The 25,630-nt window shown below is 38.3% G+C and overlaps 1 protein-coding gene across 1 annotated transcript in view; it reads right to left on the bottom strand.

The window, feature by feature from the left end:
• trpc7b (transient receptor potential cation channel, subfamily C, member 7b) overlaps window positions 1-25,083 on the bottom strand; it is a 47,461-nt gene extending 22,378 nt beyond the window's left edge. Inside the window, exons 1-5 of the mRNA XM_072439656.1 lie at window positions 24,457-25,083; window positions 19,177-19,939; window positions 13,267-13,449; window positions 9,887-10,051; window positions 3,381-3,597 (exon numbers count right to left, since the gene is read on the bottom strand). Of these exons, the coding sequence (XP_072295757.1) occupies window positions 3,381-3,597; window positions 9,887-10,051; window positions 13,267-13,449; window positions 19,177-19,939; window positions 24,457-24,926 (1,798 nt within the window). The 5' untranslated portion in view covers window positions 24,927-25,083. The remainder of the gene's footprint in view (window positions 1-3,380; window positions 3,598-9,886; window positions 10,052-13,266; window positions 13,450-19,176; window positions 19,940-24,456) is intronic.
• Between the last annotated feature and the right edge of the window lie 547 nt (window positions 25,084-25,630).

Raw genomic sequence — 25,630 nt, forward strand, 5'->3', positions numbered from 1 at the left:
CCAATGTTCAGAAAAGCACAGTCCTCTTTCTCATCCACAGATGTTAAAAGCACTATTGTGTGCACATTTTTGAAATACAAAATATACATATTCCTCCTAAATTAGGTTGTTTTGAGTCAGGTAAATGCCATATGATATACCCATTAAACCACTGATGCAGACTGCAAACAAATCAGCCAGAGCCAAGATGGATTCTCAAGAGTTTGTGAATTCATCTTTCTGGCTTATCAAGTCACCACATCCAAGCATATTTTTTGTTCATTTAATTTTAAACTTTTGTAACAAATTTCCTTCTGAACTTCAAGGTAACAACTAATTATTTATTCAGGAAAAATGTATTAGAGCAGTTACAGAAAATAAGAGAGCAAGAGAAAATATGTATCTGAATATTTGTATTTGATCTGTTTACATTATAATATTAATTATTAGTTATGGTCAAGTGGGATTTTCGTCCGACAATACAACCTTTTACAATCAATGTGACAAATGATGGAAAAAAGACAGACTGTTTTTAAAAACTGGGAGAAGCAACTATAATTTGAATGTATAATTTTACGCACATTTGTAACGTTTGACTCTGTACATCTCTGCACAAATACAAATACAAGGGAAGGTTGTAATTGGCACAGTCCGGACTCAGACATCTCCGTTTGGATCACAGGCGCACACAAACACATTGACAAACACTCTTTCCCTATAGGCAGCCAAAACAGGGCAAAAATTGCTTTGTGAAAAGGGCCCTGATAAGTATCATCGCTACAACAATTACAGGCTTTCAAAGAACGCCACTGGAATCACAATTGCCTGTTGACTCCAGCAAGGACACAGACAACCCAAAAAGTAAACGCCCTGCAGCAGACATCAGCACCTGCTACTGAAAAGATCCACAGAAGTACATATGGCTGCAATACAAATTTAAAAAGGTAAAAAATAGAAGTGTATGCCTCGCTTACACAGCATGTCATTGTATCTCAAATCCAGACGGGCGACAGCTGTGGTCTGACATATGTTGCCACTGGCTACGTATTTGTCAAATTTGGTGTTTTGACAGCAGGTTTTCACAAGCAATTTCCACCAGGCTGCTTTTTATAACAATACAATTCTACAAATCTACATCATTTTTTACGTCCAAGCTTCAAAATGGCTTCTTTATTATAGCCATTACTATTTCCCCACTTCACGGCCATCCGGACTAACACACATTTCATCCGGACTAACACACATTTCATCCAGACTAACACACATTTCATCCAGACTAACACACATTTCATCCAGACTAACACACGTTTCATCCAGACTAACACACGTTTCATCCAGACTAACACACATTTCATCCAGACTAACACACATTTCATCCGGACTAACACACATTTCATCCAGACTAACACACATTTCATCCAGACTAACACACGTTTCATCCAGACTAACACACGTTTCATCCAGACTAACACACATTTCATCCAGACTAACACACGTTTCATCCAGACTAACACACATTTCATCCAGACTAACACACATTTCATCCAGACTAACACACATTTCATCCGGACTAACACACATTTCATCCAGACTAACACACATTTCATCCAGACTAACACACATTTCATCCAGACTAACACACGTTTCATCCAGACTAACACACATTTCATCCAGACTAACACACGTTTCATCCAGACTAACACACATTTCATCCAGACTAACACACATTTCATCCAGACTAACACACGTTTCATCCAGACTAACACACATTTCATCCGGACTGACACACATTTCATCCGGACTAACACACATTTCATCCAGACTAACACACATTTCATCCGGACTAACACACATTTCATCCGGACTAACACACATTTCATCCAGACTAACACACATTTCATCCAGACTAACACACATTTCATCCAGACTAACACACATTTCATCCAGACTAACACACGTTTCATCCAGACTAACACACATTTCATCCAGACTAACACACATTTCATCCAGACTAACACACATTTCATCCAGACTAACACACGTTTCATCCAGACTAACACACATTTCATCCAGACTAACACACATTTCATCCAGACTAACACACGTTTCATCCAGACTAACACACATTTCATCCAGACTAACACGTTTCATCCAGACTAACACACATTTCATCCAGACTAACACACATTTCATCCAGACTAACACACGTTTCATCCAGACTAACACACGTTTCATCCAGACTAACACACATTTCATCCAGACTAACACACGTTTCATCCAGACTAACACAAATTTCATCCAGACTAACACACATTTCATCCGGACTAACACACGTTTCATCCAGACTAACACACGTTTCATCCAGACTAACACACATTTCATCCAGACTAACAACACATTTCCACAGAGCTATTGCAAAACATCGTTGGCATTCCCATGGAGAAAGGATATATACATATAATAATTTGTTTATTATGCCGAGACAGTGTATGTTAATGAACACACATGATATACATGCTGTAACCGGAGAGTAGCTATGGGCTATTTCTCATCCGTTGTGGCACAAACACTCTCATGCATGCACTAGTATACTTGGACACTGTGTTTGTCCCAAGGACACATTGACTGTGAGTACTACCACTCCCTGTGGCAGTCTCCCATCCAAATACTAACCAGGCCTCTTAACACATTTTAAAGGTTAATTTTTATTGGCAGATCTAGAAGAAAAAAATGATTTACTTATTACTTACTTACCGGTACTTACGATTTCTTTTAATATCTAATAAACAAGGATATGCTAATATACATTGTGTGTGTTATTTGTACCTATCTGCTTTTATCTTTGTCCTTTTTAAAATTTGTTTATTTCTTTAAGTTCATTGATAACAACAAGCCATGTCTCACTTGCCTCCTTTACTGACCCCATAAGGCTGAAAATAGTACTTATTGTCACCCTTTCTATGCACACTAAACCATAAACAAGTCCTGAATCACTTATCATGATCATGTAAAGACATAAATGACAAATTAATAATGTATACAATACAATATACACTGTGAGTGGAAAATAGCAATAGCATGGCTAAAACCTGGGGTTTAAAAAAAAAAAAAAAAAAAAAAAAAATATATATATATATATATATATATATATATATATATATATATATATATATATATATATATATATATATATATATATATATATTTAAGCAGATTATTTTTAAAACCCAAATTAAATGCCTGGAATCAGCATCAAATAATTTAATTCAAAAGGCTGAGACAAACATTCATCTGCCTTTAAATAGTTTTGTGTCTGTTACAGCTAAAGCTTTTTAAGGAGGGATCAACAAGTTATCTATTGTTGAAACAAGTCATGTTATTTATGAAATAAATCCACTCACCCAGGACCCACTTCATGATGAGCATCTCGGTCCAGGAGAACTGTGTGGTCTTGACCCTGAAGACCTGGCGGGGATGGTCCGTGATGGTCTCGTTGGGCAGGTTCTTGACCCCCTCGAAGCGGTCGGACGCATTAATCACCAGCAGACCCAGGAAGATGGTGAAAGACACGGCGTGAGCCACAAACTTCATGAAGGGACTCCGCAAAATCTGACCAATCTGCAGAGAAGAACAGAAATGTAATATGTTTGTTTCTGGCCGACTATTTTGTAATGGTGCTTCAACCAATCAGGATGGCTTATTTTTGAAGATTCAACTAAGGCCTTTTCAGATTGATAAATGTGTAGAATTCAGAGTGCTAGACATATCAATCTGTGAGCCAGTTAGATTAAAATGGACTTGCATTCACATAGAGCAGGGGTGGGCAAACTACGGCCCGCGGGCCACATCCGGCCCGCAGCGCCTTTCAATCCGGCCCGCCAAGCTTGTCCAAGTAATATTAAAAAAAATAAATACAAATAAAATAAAATTCCTTTTTTGCCCTTAGGTTAAATAATGCATTAAAGTCCATATGTATACAACAATTTTAAAAATGTGTCTAAAATGGCAAAGGATGTACCTCCACCGTTTGCGAAACACTAGTCTAACTGTCATTCCTCTATGAGTCCAGCTTTATGGGATCACACTGTCTAAATGCTCAAATAATCCACACTACATTTCTCATGTGTCGTTGCCCAGCCTTTCTTATTCTAAATGCAGTGTCATAATTTTTTGTTTTGTATTTTAATAAAAGTTTTCCTGCTAATTGTCTCTGCTAAAGTTTTATGTTTATGTTTTTGGTTGAACGGTTCAGCTGCACAGCTGAAAGACATTAGCTTGAGATTTTGAAAGCTTTCTGTATTAAGCTCGAAAACAGGATAAAGAATACTTGTCACATCTCTATATGCACATTTTAATATTTTGCATAGCAGCATTTTCCCATATCATTCTTGGACTAAATGGCCTTGTTGGACGTCTGCCAAGGAAATTTTCGGTTTCTCTTAAATTACGAATAAACACATCTACAACCTGATTAGTACAAATGAGATGCTATTCTAATCACACGTCGGTATCAAAGCAGTGGCGCAGCAGCTGTCGTGAGCTGTGTTTGTGCTCGTTACCAGCCTCTGAGCCGACTCCGAACACACAGCCAGGCACTTCTTGTGGAACAGTGCCATATGGAGACCACTTTGAGCACTACACCGGGTGGTCTTACACACGGCTTACTCCCAGCCTGATTATTCTCATGAACGCAGCAAACGTTATAAAATCCTGTAATGGACACACACACACACACACTCTGAAACCCCATAGGCTTTTACGACACTGAACATTTGCCACTCTCTAGACCTGCTGTGTTCAATATTAACAATCTGCAGGGAATCTATTCTGCGAGAAATATCACATCCTATGCTCGTTCCTTACAGCACAGCCTTGTAAACCAGGAAGGACGGGGGCTGTCAGGTACAATCTTAACCCCTGAAATACCCGGTAAACCTCTCCCTTCCACCGGGATGCGCCTGGCTCCTTCGTTACCACCATGCACCGAAAAGATAAGAGCCATCCATCCAACTCTTTGGAGAAAATAAGACGGTCAGTCACAATCAGGCCGAGCATTATGTGAGGAAAAGGATTGTGGCTCAGTGCTGCGGTGGAGATCTGCATGGTCTGTCTGCAGCAGGTGGAATTAGATAAAGATGGAGTAAAAGGGAATGTGAAAAGTTATATAGAAGTTATTTTCAGCATCTTTTCATTTGAGATAGTAACGGCTGAACTGCTACTGAGAAGATGGATCATCCGTATGGTGAAGCAGAAGATAGTTAAGACGCTTAGATTCTCCAAGTGTCACACAGATTGCATATCTTATAAACTTCTTCCTAGACTAAATTTCCAAGTTATATCCTCAGCTTTTTGACAAAGTTGACCACGGTATTCTGTCGTCTCGCTTAGAACTGTCTGTTGGTGTTAAAGGCCTAGCACTTAACTGGTTGGGATCATACTGGTCAGGCTAACGCTGTCCCTTTGCACTGTGGTGTACCTCAGGGTTACGGCCTAGGTCCAATTCTCTTTGGCATTTATTTGTTTTTATTAGGATAAATCTTTATAAAATATAATATCGATCTGCTTTGCTGATGACGTGCAAGTTTACATTCAACAGTCAAATACCTCATCGTTTGAGCCCCTGATTTACTGCCTCAGAGACATTTAAGACTGGGTGACTCTTAATCTACATTTAAATGAGAAGAAAACTGAAATAGTTGTTTTTGGTGATTCAGATATAATCGGAGGGGTGGATAGTGGTCTTGGTCCTCTGTCTTCTTTTAACCTCCCATTTCTAAAAAAACTTGGTGTGCTGATGGATTCATCTCTTAAGCTGGACAAACAAGTCAGTTTTCTCAGCTGAGGTCACTGGCTAAAGAAAAACCATACTGACCTGCCAAGGACCTTGAAAGAGTGATTCACAAATTAATGACATCACGCCCAGATTACTGCAACTTTCTTTATTTTGGTCTGGATCTGACCGCTCTTAAGGAGTTAATGCAAAATGGCGGCGCCCGGCTGCTCACAGGTACAAGGCGTCACAACACTGGCTTATCCAGAGACTCCAATTTAAAATGTTGCTCATGGTTTTTAAGACTTTAAATGCTCTGGCTCCCTGTTTTTGTCCCACCATGTTCCTGCTCGTACCATGTGTACCATTCCTCTCTTTATTTGTAGCATAGACTATGCCTCACTCTCAAACCAACAGAAACAGTGTGATATAGGTCCTACACGTCTCTCTCCCTCAGAACACACGTCGAATAGTGTTCTAGCATTCTCCGGGCTCAGTCTTGATGATGCTTAGATACGTCTATTGTTTATTGTTTTAATATTTTAACCGCAAAGTGTCCATTATACAACATTCATACGTTTCGTTCACAAACTTAAATTCCATAGTTGTAATCCATTGATACAAATGCTTTAGCACTGCAAATACTTTGAAATATCTAGAAAGAATAAGAAGGAAAGATCTGCCAATCTTTGGTTAATTACAGATTTTTGCAGTGTGATCCTTGCGGCTCGACAACCAACAAAATCAAGGCAAATAAAACAACCTTTTTGGTGGAAAACATTGTATATGAAGCATGCTCACAGCTCAATGATAAGGGTAAAGCTTGATATATTTGGATAAACTAGTCTGATGATACTTTGAAGTTACAGGCTCAAATCTGATCGCTGGTTTAATCAAATGTAGCAGGATCTTTCTTGTAAGGTCTAATTCAATATGCAACGGTGTCCAGTCAATCTGTGTTTAATGAGAATGGATTGACACCTTGTCCTGTACATATTGATTGCACTCTTTTTCACACTGTCATCCCACTTTTGATGTCTTCCCAAGATGAGTAAAGTAAAAATGTGAGGCCACATTAAATGGGTGACAAAGAGGAGAAAAGGCATGAGTGAAAACAGGCTGTAATGTGGGAGGGGAGCATGACGTGCAGCAGTTATAAACTGCAGGGGATCCTTTTCAACAAGTCATATGACTTTACGATGAGAGTTTAAACATCTCGTTTTTCAAAAAACACAGTCCAGATGATTACAACTGTATAAGTAATAGTAGTGTATAAGTATTTTCTATAATAGAACACTCCTGGACAAATGAGGGATTACACATGTAATAATGCTGTTTCCTCCTCATAAACTTACTCAAAGTTGTATTTTTATTGATTCATGCATGTTTGAGTCAAATCTTTATTGTCCTGAATTCAAGGCTTGAGTGCTTTCACATTCCCCCTACCCCAGCCTGACCTGGCCAGCCAGATTAATTCTCACTATATTTGTTTTACAAACTTTTGAGAAAGAGTTCAGCCGCTGTAAGGTGGACCAATCACGACGAAAGTCAAAAGGATGAAGCTAAACAAACGATGCAAACAGACGTACTTTGGCTTTACTACTTTTGACGTACTTTTAGGAAAAAACTGTCCAGATGACGACAACTGAATCTTTTTCTAAAGTAGATGTCATGTGTTTGTGTTTGATCATAGAGCTGCATTAAAAAGAAAAAATAATCATGGCCTATATAGATTGATAGATTGATAAGAAGACAAGTTTGACTTCTTATAAAAAAAAACGTAAAAGACTTTTGAAAAACTTTAATAACACATACGCGTGTGTGTGTGTGTGTGTGTGTAGGTGTGTGTGTAGGTGTGTGTGTGTGTGTGTGTGTGTAGGGGTGTGTGTGTGTGTGTGTGTGTAGGTGTGTGTGTGTGTGTGTGTGTGAGTTCTGTATGTTGACCTCAGAGCTGCTGTGGCTAATAGTAGCTTAGTCAAGTGTGTTTGAGTGCACAAAAAGTACAATATATTCAGTATATATCATTTTTTATTATTTATTGTACGGCACAAATTGCATAAGCAATATTTGGCCTTTATGTGTGTAATAATAAACTGTGCTTAGTAATAAAGAACAGATGTGACTGATACAAAACAAATGCATACACTTCATCCTCCTTTAATAAAACATTTAGTGAAGAAATAAACTGGTTTTCATTATTTTCAAAATTACCTTTTTTTCCCCTCTAAAGAGATTTCCAAAGCAATTATCTGGGTGTCTCAGTTCTTGCTCTCTCTCTCTCTTTGACAGTATTTAGTCTGCAACAAAAAATATTAATATTTTTCTATTCGTCCCAGCGGCTCTGAGAAGCGTTTGATATGAGAGTCAGATGTAGCAGATGTATTAAACAAAAAAAAACATTCAAACAGGTCTGATGTGCAGGTGTTTGATAAATGCTATGATGAAACACTGACATTTTCATATTTTGTTACACATTTGGTGTATTGTGACTAATGATGAAGACAATTTTGTATCATGCAACATGTTTCTATTCATCTGTGAAGCTCTATCTAGTATTCCATGCAAGAAATGCCTTACTTGTTGCATTCTTGGTAACCTTAAAATACCTGGAGGATAAGGCTGTGCAAATATTCAAATTCTAATCAAATCAAGATCCAATTAATCAAGAGGTCCTCTGCCACTAAATACATGCTGTTTGGAGCCCAGACTTAATACATTTGACATTTTTTTCTGTTCAGTTGCAGTGATCATGTCCTTTTTCTGTTCACAAAATTAATATTGTAACCCTTTTTTATTAGTATAAGAATCTTTTTTTTTTTAATCAATTATTATATACTATAAAGTAAATCAGCTCCTGTGTCATGGGTAAATGTTAGCTCAACTTAACAGGTGGTGTAATGTACTGTAATTCATGACTCAACTCTCTTTCTGACACGTTTCTTCATCTTTTCACAGACATCCAACATTAGCCGATATCTCACTTTCTCTTTTACGATTACATTTCATCACTTCAGTACACACTCCGGTTAAGCACGAGTTATCAAGGTTGATGAGTACATTTGCATAACCATTTCCCCAGTCCCCGTCTGTGGGCCTGTGTCATATCCAGTCACTTCACAGATTGTAATTTGCTTGATGGAGTATTAACAAAATGTGATAAAGTGCCTTAGGGTCTGATAATCACTTTGGGATTGTGTGGAAGCTGTTCAAATGAGAATGTTGCCTTTGCCACAACAGCAATTTACCAGTCTAGAGTGTAGAGGAAATATTTGACAACACGATGGATGTATTATATTAACTGGATAAGGCCGCGATCCAACTTGAGCAGTGGGCGCTCCGCTGTACAGCAGCCTCACGGCCCGGACCATTCAAAGAGTTCGGCTCGTAATTACCAACAGTGCTCAATTCTTTTTAGTCTAAAAATAAAATAGAAGGAATTTCACTCTTTTACCGTTTCTAAAATCCTGGGAATCATGGGGAAAGGCCCAGGCTAGCTCCACAACTAGGAAGTAATGCAGAAGTATTTTTGGGCGACATGCACCAATGCCATTGATTGACTTGACTGTCAATTGACTGAATAACCCGATTTATGAACAACCAGGAAGAAAAAAATACATTTGACAACTTAATGAAGTATTGTATTGTTCTCCAAGACACTTGAAAGAAGATTAATATATGACGCGCTAAACAAATAGAATAAAGAATAAAACAAACTTAAGCGTCCCATAGTATTCGTAATGTTTGTAGAGGTTTACATAATAATCCTGTATATTTTTTTCATTGAGAGAATTGTAACAAAAAGTTGTCAACTGCAGCTGACAATCTATTCAAACCTTTGTTAGAATACGGAGAGAGGCCAGAGGTATTCAAAAGTAATGTTGCAGAGATTAATTTGTTACTTTGAATGATTGGAGTCTTTGTAATTTCCTTAGTGTGACCATTAAAATTGTGATTTTGATTAAATTGTGATTAATATTGCAGCCCTATTTGATTGGCCACAATGGGATGCACAGTTGCTCCGAAAGGTTAGACAATTCACCATAAACTTATACAATATTGATTTACAGACCGGCCAGAGAGCCGAGGGAGAACCTATGGCAACACTTGTGTTCTGTCCTTATCAGTGTGTCTCGTTACCTTGCTACATGGCCCGAACCAGTAGGCAATGGCCAGAAAGGGCAGCCCCACGGTGACTCCCAAAACCGTCCAACACTTCACCCCGACGGACTGCTGCCTCAGGCCAGGCAGGTTCTCGTACCAGATAGTGAGCAGCTGCTGCTGGCAGTTTGGATGTGCCACAAACTGTCAAGAGAGAGACAGAGGAAATGTGAGCGTAAATAATAGATAAGATCATTATGCAGCAATAACAATGTCATTATTTCTAAAGGGTGTCCAGCATATTCTTAAAGTGTTTTGCATTCTAATGTGTCTTCTGCTGTGGTCTCTTAAAGGCCCCACAGCATTTTCGGGACAACACAAAACTTTTATCATTTGTTTTCAGGCTGCAAAACTATGTTTGATTAATTGAGGATGGAGCCAGTGACAGTGTGTGAAGTATATATAATGTTGGCTAATAATGACTTAAGCCGTTATGCTTACTACTACTTAATCAGGTTCTTTGTATTGAACTATACTTCAGAATCAGAAAGATTTATTGCCATTGTCAACGAACAGGATTCTTAAACTAGGAACTTGCTTTGACATTAAGGTGCAACATACAATAATTAATAATAATAGTAGCACAATATATATGAAAAAGGGCACGCATTAAAATGTAAGTAGACCAAGATTTTACATTTTGTTCATTGTAAATGTAAATATTGGTCCAAAATGACTCGAACAGAAACAGGTTGATTAACTTCCTGTCCAAAACTACAAAACTGATAAGCCCCGCCTCTTCATAGTGATATTGCACCATAACATGTTTTTAGTATTGAAAAGGGGCTATGTGACGTTTAGGAGCCCTACATAACGGAACTTCATTTTTCAAAGAATCACAAGCACTTGAGCCTCAGTTGCAGGATAATACAGAATTAACTCAAACTGAATGAATCAAAAATACAACTTAAAAAATATAGAGAAAACACTATTGGAATAAGGTTTAAAGCTAATTAAAGTAGATTTAGCAAAACATGTCCCCTTTCAGAAGAGGACAACATGTAAATATATAAGTTTATCCTTGCTACACATACATGTTTTTGGAGAATGTGAGGAACCAATTTCCATGAATAATGGTGTCAAAGGATAGCAGTGGTCTTGGGAAATACCTGGGAAGTGTTTATAGGATATAATTGTTAATGCTAAAGCACCAAAGTAATCAATGCTAATGATCCAGACATGGCGTGGTGCTGTTTTCTAAATGAGCTGCATTTGGCAGTTTCTTGTCTTCTTCAGTCCTAAACACACGAGTGAATCCAGTCACCTTTACTAGAATCGACACATTCACAATCTGTTATATACTGCTAGTTCCGCTTGTTCCCATTACACAATTTGACAGAGTTAGACACAAGAACACAAACAATCAACTTGCTGTTTCTATAGCAATTTTAAGCCTGCCCAATCCTGGGTAATTAGCTCTGGGACTATTGGTCGCGCCCTCACTGCCTAAATTGCTTGTTTACTTTATGGAGATACATTAATCTTGGCCGGTGGGTAGTATTGCCAAATCCTGAAGAGAATTGCTACTTCAACAAATTATTTGTATATATATACACACACACAGTATACATGGCATATGAAATATTATTATTAACAGAGGTGAAAGAGTTCAGGCAAATGTGCACTCAAGAAAGGGAATTATTCATTAAAACATGTATTACTTAATTCATATTATAGTACAAAATAGGTGATGATTCAACATTGGCAGATTCAAAACAAATGTACCGTATGTAAGGAACACATTTATCTACAGATTATAATATAGGTTTGGTGCTTGGATCGCTTGGATCAGCCAATGAGTGCAGAGCAGGATATGAGATAGACGTCCGCCTTTGGAACGTGTATTGTTGTGTTTTGTGCACACCCCAAATCAAGTCAGTATCTGATTATTGTAATGTCATGTAAACAGTGGCTGCAGTTACATGATTATTATGAGACTTTTGAAGTTTTGTAAATGACATGTAATCTGATTTATTTCTCTCCCTCTGATTAAGCATATCACATTTTGCTGTTTGCACATCAATGTCTTAAAGTATCAGACATCAGCTATAGTAATACAATTTTGGAGTGCATAACACACATCTTATGTGAGTAATCTAATTGTGCAGGTTTTGACTAGATCAATTGTGCAAAAGAGTACAAACTAATGTGGGAAAAAGAGAAAATGTTACAGATTGAAAAAGTTATTTTAAATGTAATTGTATTTTTTCTTCCAAATACAACAGTTACTCTAAAATCCACTAATTAATTGGTGTTTTTAATGATGAGATTCCCCCAAAATTACATCTCATTATCTTTATCTGATTGTTCTTGTCTGATTTTTACTGGCCACGTAAATGTACACAGTGGTGGTGAAAAATAACAGATCAATCCTGTGGAGTCTTTTAATCAAGATTTTCTTTATAACTACAATATTCACAATATGAATAATTTACCCACACGCCACACACCTTATAGGTACCAAAAACAACCCAGTAAAACAGTCCTCTCTCACTTCCTAATTCAAGCATTACACTAGCTTGTGAAGCAGACCCCTGGACTAGAGGTATAGACAAAAAGGATTTACTTTGACATTTAGTGGGAACACCTCTGTACAGCAGGGATTATCTTTGAGGCAAAGCCAAGTCAGATGTTTACACAAGGTCCTCCGAGAGTACATGCTTGAGAGTACACACCTTTAATTATGGTCCTGGAGGAGCTGCCATGACAAACCAATGCATGTGTGAAACATAAGAGATGTCTACTGTAAAAAACACAGTGTGCTTGCTCTATTGAATTATGAACTAGTAACGACAAGAAACAATAAACGCAGGGTGAAAGAAATACAGTCCAAAAAGTTCACAAGTCAAAGCACTATTTATGTTGTCTCATGACCAGTCATGATTGCAGTTCAGGAGGATTTTCAACGCTGATCCCTGGGTCAATCCACTTTCTACTTAACATTTAGGTTTAGTTTACAGCAGGTTTTGATGTGGTTTACACCCTTCAGCGTTGAAAGGCTGCAGTACTTTTCATTTTAAAGATTTAATGCAATGGTCTTAGTTCACCACATTCTGTATTAGTCAATTTATCATTTCCATAGGATTATAAAGATGTATACGCAAAACAGCAGAAAAGAAAAAGCACGGAGTGAGTTGACTTATGAAGATGCTGTTTACTAGAACGATTTGGCCAGGGCCTCACCACCGCTCTTTTAGTCAATTAATGGAAGCACAGCCGTGTCTTCAGTCAACCAAAACCACAGCTCGAGATCACTGATTACGCTGTCAAAAGTCTTATTCAAATACTGTGCTCTTAACGGTTTTTGACTGCGGTCGTAATCAATCAAGCTGACTCATTGATTCATCGACACAACTCACCTTTTTGACCTCGTACTTGATGGCCAGTTTGACGCGGCTGAGGCAGGGTCTGTTGTAGGCGCTCGGGGGGCACAGGTCCACGTCTCCGTTCAGGATGGCCTCCACCTCCTCAGTGTTACGGCACAGGTCCAACACCCCCACCACGAAGTCCTTACACTGCATCGACAACTTACGGTAGTCATTCTGAAAGGCACAGAAAGTCTCACAATTTAACCTTTTTTTCTCCACTTTCAAATAATAAATGTATTTAATATATTCAGACGAGTTTGATACCTGTGGCTATGATGGCTTTATATATGAAAATGCAGTCGACAAATTTATATTTTCACTATAAGATAAGAAAACATGTATTTGTCCCACAGTGGGCAAATCCTTAGTAATAAAAATGTGTAGCAAAACTCTTTCTTTCTTTTTATTGATTCTGAATTTATGTCACTATATTTCACAATGTAAATAAGATCTTTTCTCTGTGGGTATGGTAAAGACTCCTCTTTTATAACGGTTCTTAACTTTGAGTGTGTCTTTGGAGTAAAAGGTCACTCTAAGCACTGTATTATCACAAATGTAACGCTGTGACGAAAGCACACGGCCTTCCTTTTTATGGCTTCCATTATTCACCAAGAAACAGATCCATTTCTCAGCATTAGCATAATGAGCTTCATAACACTGACTTTTTAATATGTTTTATTATATTAAGATTAGGGTTGCAACAACTAAACTATTATAGAAATAGTGATGAACTAATTTAGTAATTAAATAATCATTAACTGGTCTATATTCAGTCTCCAAAATATGCAAAGAGCTGAGAAAAGAGGTTTTATTACTCCGAAAGAGCAGAAATCACACAAAAATGACATGGGAAATGTGTAGTTTAGTATTTTTCAAAACACCCTTTCGTCTGTAAGTATTCTCCACCAAGATTTTTTCTAATGGCTTCAGTTCAGATTTATCTGGGTAAATTTGAATAAAAATCTCAAACATTCAAAACAACAAATTGCTAGACTAATTGATTACCAAAACTATGTTTGTTGCAGCCCCAGTTATTTTGATGTCTGTTTCAACATCCATTTAAAGGTTGGAGCCATTTGAATGGTTAAAATATCCACAAGCTGTGGCACTTTCATTTAGAACTCTACCTGGTGTTTACCATCTAAAAGAACAATGACAATTTACTTCTGCATTTTGATTGCGAGGCTGCACATCCTGTGCGCTGGCACCCAATCAGCACGGCTGACGAACTGCATCGCAAAAATAATGTACTACTGTGTATCTAATATATTTGTGTTCATATGACCGGATTTAAAGCCCATAGTAAGACAAATTTGAAATGTTACCATGGTTTTGTTAAATGTTCTCAATAAAATGATCAGAGGAATTCAAAATAATCAAAAGAATTCAAGGTGAGCAAATATTGATATAAAATGTGACATGACCCTGTGAGATATGTTCTCAAGAGAAGTTTAAATTGTGTTTTTACTCTTTCTTACACAAAAACACACAGTTATCTATTTACAATAACCCACTCCTCTTATTGGTCAGCCTAACCACAATGATGAGGTGTGAAGCTTTACATAGTTAACTCTCAAAGCCAATATAAAGCTTGTGTAAAGTTAATGAATCATGATAAAATCAAGATTGTTACATAGGATCTGAGCAATTCATAATATGAATGTTTCCCATATTGCCCACCTCTACATTAAATAGATTCACACAGTTAGAGTCACACACTGGGAACAAACTCTGCGCTTTAGGGACACAAATGAAAAGATCATTATCTGGTATATTTTAAATGGTGCCTTAGGGTGCAGAGGTATAAAATATGATGCAAAGGCAATTCCATAACGACTGAAGCTTCAGGAAGGTATATTCATATTTGTATATATGTTTCCTTAATCAATAGTATTTACCTTTTGAGGGAATGAAAGGTACACACATGCTGACACACGCACACATGTGAAAATCCAATCATAATTCATGAAATGTGGCAGCTGCCTCAGGCGTGAGATAAAGGCAAGGAGTGATGTTGTGAGATTGAAAATGGAGACAGAGCGGAGTGAGAGTGTTACAGATGAGGGAGCAGAGGGACAAGCGCTCAGGGATGGGGCCGGTCAGGACCAGCGCTCTAACTTACTACTATTCAGTGACCAAGCGGGAGGACCAGACTCAGCATGGCTCATTTTACTGCACTGTCAAGCAGACATGGGAAAAAACTAAATCACGTTACTCATTTAGCCCTCATTTTGGATATATTTGTATTTTTTTTTTTTTTAGCAGCAGCAGCAGAGGGGCAGAAAATTCCTGGAAAAAATGGAAATATATATATTTTTAAATTCTTTATAAGCATCATACTTTGCAGATTTGTGTTTATTTTTTGCTGAATGCCACACAAATAACACTGTGACATAAACATGTAGTTAACAAAATCTGTCCCCTTAGATGTCATATTTGTTGGCCTGGATGCCTAAAACTCCAGGCCAATAAACTCACATTAAATCCTCTGAATTCCCATAAATTGAAAATAATTCTTTCTGATGAAAAATTTTCAACTTTGAAAAATTTCTGAAATTTTGCAACCCTACTGTCGAGGGTGTACACTGCCAAAAGTCACAGGGATAGGCTCCAGACGCCTGCGAAACCTAAAGTCAAGAAAATTAACAAATAAAAAGAGTTGGGGGTAACGCGTAAACTTGTAACACTTTAGAGTACTAAAATTTGTTTTCTAGAGTAACGCTTTGGTTTAGTGCACCCAGTATGTCTTCCACCTTTCCAATCTGAGGGTCTGATCTCTAATCTAACATTTAAAGACGACTTTATGTCTTATGGGAAACTGGAATAGAAGCTTAAAACTTAAGCTGTTTGAAGATAAAAGCCGCAGAAGCTTTAAACCTTTCTCTCAGGAACATTTAACATGCTCAGCCATTGTTCCAGTATTACAACAGAATAATCCATAAACTTTGATTTATTAATAAAAAAAATCAACAATGGCCCTAACCTTGGAAAAACTTGATAAGATCAAGATCACCTTTCTACATCTGATAAGAAGCATGACAAATATTAAGACAATGCGTTTAAATATCTCTCTTCCCAATTACATGCTACTTTCATGAGATTTTAAATGCCAAATCTTGACAAAACTATATATTACACAATGTTGCATCATATTTTTAAGTTATTTATACAGAGAGGGAAACAAATACAATGCTCGATGTAGGAGTGATAATGAGATGTTAATGAGACAGATGAGCTCCCTCAGGTGAGCCCCTCTCATTAACTTCTTGCAAACAGGGGCTGATTGACAAGCAGGGCAGGAAAAAGACAGGTGGATTAACAGTTTAGTGTGGGAAAACCTACTGACATGCTGTAGGACTAATTGGATCATAAATATTAAAAGATTTGGTAACACTAATTTACTAAGCCGGAATCATGCTTGAATTGAATTGAACATAGGGTGGTCGTCTTCGAATATAAATATTAAATTGAATTACCATTGTCCATTATATAAATCAGTGCTGTCCAAATCTTTTTGTGTATATATATATATATATATATATATATATATATATATATATATATATATATACAGGGGGCACACATACAGACTACATGACAATGGAGGGAATCATTCAAAATGTTGCATCTGACACGTCACACATTTCAGGCTTGTTAGGTCTGTATCACATCAGAATATTTGTTGTTTAAGTTATGATAGCAGAATTTGACAACATCTGCAGTAAATGGTATTAATTTTGGTCATTTGGGTCACTTTATTTAGCATGACCTCTGCTCTACATGCAGGTCATGAAACTCTCAACGTCAGTGTTTCTATACTTTTTGCGCACCTCTTGCTCCTCACACATAACACACTTTTCCATGATATCAAGAAATGTTTTGATATGAGCCGTCTCATTATTATACCATGTATCTGCAGATACACAATGAAAAGTGTTGCAGTAACTACTTCAGGCAGGAGTCAGGGCCAGAACCTCCAGCAAGTCTTTGTGAATCCTGTTCACTTACAATACTGACAGAAATGATACAGTTTGTAGCTCTGACCGGGTCAGTCAGGTGCTGTTTGGACAGGAGTATTATCCACAGATTATCCATAAAGAGTCAGAGGAGCTCATTCTCCAACAGGCCTCAAACAGCTGCACTCACAGTGAATGATAGAGGACGACATGCACATTATACCACAACTCACACAATGTCAGATAACCTTATGTCATGTGCTCATTCGTGCATTGTATTTCCACTGCCTTGTATCTATAATATGGTATGATCGTTTTTTAATTGTAAAGGGGACACTGCACAAGAAAGACATAGGACCAGATGTTGAGGCTGTATGTTACAGCATTAGTCCAATTTACTCCTGAATAAGCAGGTTGATACATCAGGACGAGCACGATTTGATGTCTGTGTGGATATAGACCATGTCCAGTTATGTCCTTCAAATAATACTCACAAATCCTCCAATCATACACGCAGTCATCCATTGCAGCCAACCCATCGTGTCCACCTTTTACGATGTCCAGGACCCCTTAGTCTCAAAGTCTGTTACCCTTGAGAGCATCTGACTTTGATTCATTAATTGACACATTAACACAGTAATAGGCCCACTCTGATGGAACTCTCATTCCATTTAATTTTTTTGTATTTTCTGAACAAATGATGAGGTTTTTAAAGCCTTTGTTTGATTTTTATATAGATAAAGATGCAAAATGGTCAATATACAATGATGCACATTTTGAATCACTGGCCAGTAGCGAAAAGGTGTCCAAAAGGTTGATACAAAAAATGTGAAAAGTCTTTTTTTGTTTTGTTATTATGGCTTTTTGATTCAAATATAACTGTGTCTGTTTGGAAACAGCACATCTAAAGCGTTATTTGGATGATATGGATGATTTTTACATTCTCAACTGTTACAATAATACATTTTAGTTTTAAATTGTATCTGAATGTTTTAATATCAAACGTGTTGGAGACTATTACTAAAATTAATTTTGTCCGATTAAGCCATTTAAGCTGTTTATATTTCTACATTATTTTTTAGAATAGATTATAATAATATTTATCAATAAAAAATGTATAATATTTTTTTCTGTTCCTGTGGTCCGTGATGTCACTTCCTGTTGGGACCTAAATAAACAGGTGAGCCGGGTGAGACAGTTGAGACAGGTCAGACAGGTGTGCCGGGTGAGACAGGTGAGCCGGGTGAGACAGTTGAGACAGGTCAGACAGGTGTGCCGGGTGAGACAGGTGAGCCGGGTGAGACAGGTGAGAAAGTGAGCAAGCGCACCAAAAGCACACGCCTTAAAGGTGCCCCGCACTAAACTCCACCCACTGCCACACAATCCAAAGAACACAACCCTGTGCGGTCGTGGCAAAGGACTCTATGACTCATATTCAAAAGTGACAATATCATGTTGATATACAAGGGTCACATGTCACAGGATGACACAATTCTACAGGAAATCAAAGTATTTTCTATAGATTTCCCCAATGCAAAGTGTGACTTTTCATACAGTCAAGGCTTGTAGATAATCTGTTTTGCATTTAGAGGTTGGCAATATATCTAAAAAATTATATTATTGCGAATGTTGTTTTAAAAATATAGAACATTTGAATTGTGAATATTGTGCCTATTATTTATACCTAGTAAAAAAGCAAAGAGTGTAAAGTGCTATAGCTTCACTTAAAAGAGTAATTTTACAGTCCATTCACATTTGTCGGGTACCTAAACCTCAACTAATGCTTTTGAAGACAGGTCTTAATTTTGGACTAAAATAGGACAAAACCAGGGTGAAACCAGGACTAATCCCACAACACCAATAACAATACAATTATCGCAATACTCCCAAAAAGTATTGAGATATAAATGCTTGTTAATATCACATTTGACAGTTTGTACCGTACCTTAAACTCAGTCTCGATGTTGGCCAGTCGTGCGAGTTCGTTGCTGAGCTCGAGGGCGGTGAGCACGGGGTCCTCACTGCTCAGAGACAGGTACGCAGCACTGGCCAGTCCTTTATAAGCGTTCATCCTGGAGCGCGAGTGGCTGAACGAGTCCTTCTTCTGCTTGTCCAGGCACTCGTCACACTTACAGAAGTAGTCGTGGGGCCTCTCGATGCGAGCCCCTCTGGTCAACAGGATGTGCACGATCTCATATTCCTGACAGTGAGCAGCCAGTATGATTGGGGTGATGTCATGAGAAAACCGTGTCCCATCTTCATCATACGCGTAAAAGTCATCGTCACGCATCTCCTGCTCTATTGGGCACGCTGTCAGACGCAGACCCCCGCCGAACGCCGAGTGCGCCAATATAGCCTCAACTATACGAACATATCCCTTGGAAATAGCATAAAGTAGACCATCACCTATTCTTGCCAATCCTTCCTTCTTTAGTAAAAGTTCCGTAACTTCCAGATGTTCGTTCCCTACGGCCAGCTGCAAGGCATTCTGGCCCATGTAGTCCACACAGTTGAAGTTGAGAGTTTTAGACTCCTCCAGCATTTTACGGACGACGGGAATATTTCCATATTCAGCAGCGTCTAGGAAACGCTCCTCTTCTGCAGTGAGCGCCGACCCTCGCTCATTAAACATGTAGGCCGGGCCGCGCACAGCCTGGCGACGCCCTTTCTCCCGCAGTGTGGTGTGCCTCCGGTGCATGGCCTCCACCCTGCAAATGGAAAAACACATGTGTCACTAAAGGCTAATAGGATAGTGGGAGGGAGAGGAAAGTGACATGTAGGAACAGAGCACTCAAGCGGAAAAGACAGCACGATCATTAGAATCCATAACAATAAGCTTAACAAGAAAATTAACAAATTACCGTTACTTAATGGTTGATGGATGGATGCAGGACCAAAGAAACAGTGTTGGGTAGTAACAAAATATATGTCCTGGAAATACAATACAATAGAATACAGACTTTCTCTCATTTTTAAGGATTCTGTAACTTTCCTAAAATAAAATTAGAAAGCGTGACACATGTGGAGAGTGTATGTGTGTTTATTTCCTTCGTTCATTAAGCAGTTTAAATCCTATGTCACGTTTTTATACTATATTACTGTATAATGCAACTCAATGTAAAAGTAGTATTAGTATACAGAATACAGTACTCTGATTGGACCATGTAAGATAAGATAAGATAAGATAATCCTTTATTGTCCCACATGGGGAAATTTCATTGATGCAACGCAGGTAGAATGTAATGGATAACATTGCATTTTTTTTTCTAAATACAGGTATTCAGTATTCTGTAACTAAATATGTTTTAAAGTATTGAACATGTACCCCAGAGGGCAGCTGCAGAAGACGTAATGAAGCTGGTTAGATCAATGCACAACAATAAATACAAGTCAAAGCTGATTACAGAGTTATTCCAGGTCACACTTTTATTGACAGTAAGGAAATTCAATTCAATTCAATTTATTTTTGTAACGCCCAAAACCACAACAGCAGTTGCCTTAGAGGGCGACAGTGAAAAACTGATTAAACAGTGTCCATAAGGACGAAGGGCGATGTCCCAGAGCCCTCTGTCCTTAGACCTTCCTTCTCAGTCAGGAAAAACTACAAAAAACCTCATTGGGAAAAAGTAGAAACCTGGAAGAGTTCCACAGTGAGTCACAGAGATCTGATTCCCTCAGACGGACAGGCAGACTTGAGATAGACAGTGGAGCTGGAGCCACATGAAGAAGTGTTTGTATGGAGTAGAAACCGCTTTTCCAGGGACCCGAGGAGCATCTGGATACACCGGTCACATGGAATTATGCTTATGGTCTTGATGATATCAGAATGACAAACTTTGTTTTAATGGCCACCTAAAGTTGGGCCTATCCACCAAAATCTGAGGAAGCTCCAGTGAAATCAGAAGAATGCTTTCAACTTATATTGTCAATGGTACAACGCTGTGACCCAGAAGGACAGAACAGCAGAAGACTTCTCCTTCAGCAAGTCTCTGCACTGTAATGACTTTTGTGGGAGTGTGACACATTTTACCAGGACTCTGTAGACTACTTTCACAGAACAGGATTCTTGAGAGACTATCTAGCACAGCTCTTTGTGACGAGAGGTGAATTATGAGAGGGAACAAATACACAAAGCTTCTTGTAGTGTAAGCTTGCATAAGTCAGAGCATTTGAAGTACAATCATGATTCATCAAAGAAACAAATTGCAACGACAAACATAATATAATGAAAACATCCATGGGCTTTTACTATATGTGTTAACCTAGTTAGACTTTGCTCTGAAATGGTTCTTGTTGTAAGAGTTAAGTCAATATTTATCTAAAATGGTAATGATGCTGGATGTTTGAATTAGATTTCCTCCCCAAAAATGTTTAGTTCAAATTGGTTGTGCTCATTCTAAATCTAGATGAATGAATGGCTGTGGCAGGAGAGGAATCAGTGACGGCGTAGTATGATATGCTGTGGTGACTTCAAAAAGAAAATGCAAATGGAGAAACGGTCATTTATTCAATTAAAAACATGATATGGATACTAGCTCATCAACTGTGTCGATACAACACCCTATTTTCTTCCCCTGAATTTGTTTAGTGACCTCCAAATGAACTACTACAAAAGTGGACTAGGGCATTTATGGTTATCGAGCTGCTTGTAATTCTAGTCACTTTTGAAGCATATGTCACGAGTGTGGGTCTATGAACAGGCTGGATGGAGAAAGCAAAAAGGCGAAAATGGAAATGCGTTGATGGTGAAAATATCCCCCGGGGTATTAGAGGATGGAGGAAGTGAGAAGATGAGGAGCAGAGCTGGCCGAGGCAAATCACTGCAAGTGGAAGAGGCCGTGAAAAGCAGCGCAGCAATGTGTTGTCTGTGTGTGACGAAGAGTGTAAAAGATTTACACAATCAGTATACAGGTAGTTCCCCTTGGGCTGTCAATCAATAGCACAGGGACCATCGTTCACAGTAATGAACGCACATTATGGAAAGGGTAATGTTTACTTATGGAAACAGATATAGAGATAAATGTGGTTAGAAAGTGAAACCAGGCTAGTCTAATTACTAAAAGTCAATAGACAAAAATGTCAAACCGTTATTAGATTGTAAAGACACATCACACAAGTTTTTTTGGTTTCTATTAAAACGTTTCAAATATATTCAAATTTCCTTAAGTTGATGTCACAGAATAATATGCAAATATGTATTTTTTTCACTAGATGCCCATCTTTATCAAGTCCTTTGCCTCACATGTTTCATCTAGTATAAAGCACATTGCTTATGACGCCTTGTGCCTGGACTAAAGCTAAAGCAAACATTGCATTTGTTGCTTTATTGTTTATATTTAGTAATGTATTTAGTGTTATACATAAGACCACAGGCTATACAAACCTGTAAACAATAGAAAGTGTTTCTGATAAATGCAGAGATAGCCTTGCAGCCAGCCCATTTAGATAACCTCATAGCCATGTAATGAATAGCTACGTTCCATCCTTTCCCATCTCCTCCTTCATTTATCTCTGTTTCAGATCCTGATCTGAGAACACTATTAAGCAGCATCATGTCTTTGCCGTTGTTTTTTTAAATATACCAACAGAGAATGAAGGACCAAGACGGATCGGTCCATTGGGACAGTATCACTGTAAGTGTATTGGTCCAATGACATATGCAAATATAATCAATGTGTGAATATCCACAATAACATTTTGAGTCAAATTAAAACTTGACCTTATGACAGTGAATGAATATGGGTTAAAATAAATTGTGCAAATAGTGTGGTAACACCAATTACAACAAAATAAAATACATACTAAAAACATGCTGTATGAAAACATGTATGAAAACATACTATTTTACATATAATATTAGTATACATTGTGTTCATTTTAAATAACAAAATCTGTTCCAATATGTGTCTGCTTTAAGTCGTCGTGTCCTTAATGTGTCACTGTCAATAACTAAAATCCAAAAGCTCCAAAAAATGTTCCAGCAGTTTCCAGTGGAATTGCAATCTAAACTTTTTATACCACAAATTGACCAAAATCAAAAATAAAAGTCAAAGATTTTGTTCTGTCATTTGGCCAGCTACCAACTTTCCAAGGGAGAACATAACATCTGAGCACACCAACATGTTCACAGAACTTACTAATGACTTTACACTTAATCAGATTATTTGTGGGCAGTGTTTGAGTGGCACCCGCAACACTCCCTCTCTCTCTCTTTCTTTTTCACTATTATATCAAGCAGCAAATTGCAAATTTTAGAGATCAAAGGTAGTCTTCACAGTACATTTCATATGCATTTTCAATCATCTCCATACAGTCTTCCACTTATGTAGTTCCTGAGATAGAGTCCAGAGTTTCTTCTCATTCTGGGCCTTTAAAACCCAACTCTGGCAAATCAAAGCAGCAGACCATGAGCACATCAAAGAGCAGACACTGGGGCCTGCTCTTCTCAATGTGTGGAAGGGAAGACTGGCAAGGCAACATGAATACCCATTAACTCTCTTTGTCTATTACACAAGACAGCTCTGGTGCACTCAGCCTTCAATTGATTATAATTACACATATGGGAGAGTTATATAGAGACGCTGTATTAAAATGGTGCACTGTCCCATCAGGCTTTGGTGATTGTGCATTTGTAATTAAAGTTGTATTGTTTTGGTGTTTTGGCTACAAAACATGTCTTTACTTCCTGACAGGCTTTGTTCACACTACCTATGGCTCCTTGGAGTACATCCCTGTTGGCTGATAATGCATTCATGCAAAGCAACCAATCAAGAGCCTCCAGAACACAAGGGCAAAACTCCTTTAACACAAACAGCCCCAATACATGTTGTATTCTGAAATCATTCTGATGTCACAAGACATGCATAGTATAATCTGTAGGCTACATATTATTATGTGGAACTAATCTAGCAATATTTAGAAAAAAAACATACCATTTAAAGTGGTAGAAATAGTTTAATGCTAAATGTTATCAGGTTGCACTGGCTTATATTGCACATTTCCGATTGCAGTAAAAAACTAAAAGACAGCATGCTAAAGCTTAGCTCATTGAGAGCTTTAAGCTCCATGTAAATAAAGCTGGTTCAATATGACTGCTGGCTGCTGACAGTGCTGAAAGTGCTTATCCTCAGGTTCAATGAGTTTATGGTTATTTAACTCAGCCTTGTATTTTCTGATACATTTTGTGTGCATATAGCTGCATCATTAAAAGTTGTGGTTAACTCACGTTTGTCGGCTTTCTGTTCGGAAGTCTGTGTCTATTTGGTCCCCACCATAGTGGTTCCCGTAGTCCGGGGCACGGTGCAGCCTCTGTCCACGGTGCTGAAAGCGCTCCGCATTCGCCGCGCCGCGACCTCTCCATTTGAGGAGCGGGTCGTCATGCTCGTATACCGCATTTAGGCACACGTCTTGCTGCGAAGGAAACGGAGAGCCGATGTCCTCGTTGGACTGATGGAACTTTGAAGCTGTAAATTGTGTGGAGTAGTCCGGGTCCTTGCTCTCTGATGGGTTGAGACACTCCGCAGAAGCGAGGTACGGTGGGTCTGTATCTCCAAGCAGTGGTGAGGCGGAGGAGAAGAGGTCCAGGGGCCGCGGAGAGGATGGAGATCCTCGGGGATGACTGAGGGACCGCGGTGAGGAGGGAGACTCCGAGAGACGCGCTCTCCCGCCGTCGCTTTCTTCTCCTTCGTCAGACATCAGGGGCTTTCCTGAGAAACATATATTCCACTTTAAAGGATTTTAGTGAAGTGACAAAACTGAAAGGAGCTTGTCAAAGTTTCAGCCGCACAAGTTTGTAGTGTGCAGCGCAGTAACGAGCAGCCCAGCCTCCTACCCCACCATCGAGGAGCGCTCTCTAATTAAAGAGCACCCAGAGAGCGTGCGCAACAAGCTGCCCCTTTCAAAATGGACGGGAACAAGCAAAGACACATAACAGGCTTCACTTCACAAGCTCTTGCGTTTCTTAACCAACTGACGTCCCCAAAGCAGCTTGAGCTTGTATTTAACTGACAGCATGTAAAACCTTTGTAAATAAGTACCCTATGTGCTATGTGTTTTGGATTTATTATTTAATTATTTGATAAAAATTTAAAGATTTTAATTGCAAGTAAGTTTCTGAAATTCTAGTTTTATTATTTATTTATTTATTAAAAGACAAACCTCTGAGTAAATAGATCATAGCCATAATAACAATATGTAGCAATATTCCCATGGAATGGTGCGGTGAAGGGGTTAACCGGCCCACCTGTAGTCCTAATTATCTTTGTCTTCAGAGAAGAAAACGACTAATTGATTATTTGGAGCAGTCTTTGTTAGACTGTAGGGACAGGTTTCTAATAAAACACAAAGCTCTTTAAAATATAAAATAAACAAAAAAGCCATTGTTGCTATGCATTTGGCAA

Source organism: Eucyclogobius newberryi, unplaced genomic scaffold (genome assembly GCF_026437365.1).
Source record: "Eucyclogobius newberryi isolate DKJ021-1_F unplaced genomic scaffold, fEucNew1.0.hap1 SCAF_11, whole genome shotgun sequence".
Taxonomy (NCBI): Eukaryota; Metazoa; Chordata; class Actinopteri; order Gobiiformes; family Gobiidae; genus Eucyclogobius; species Eucyclogobius newberryi.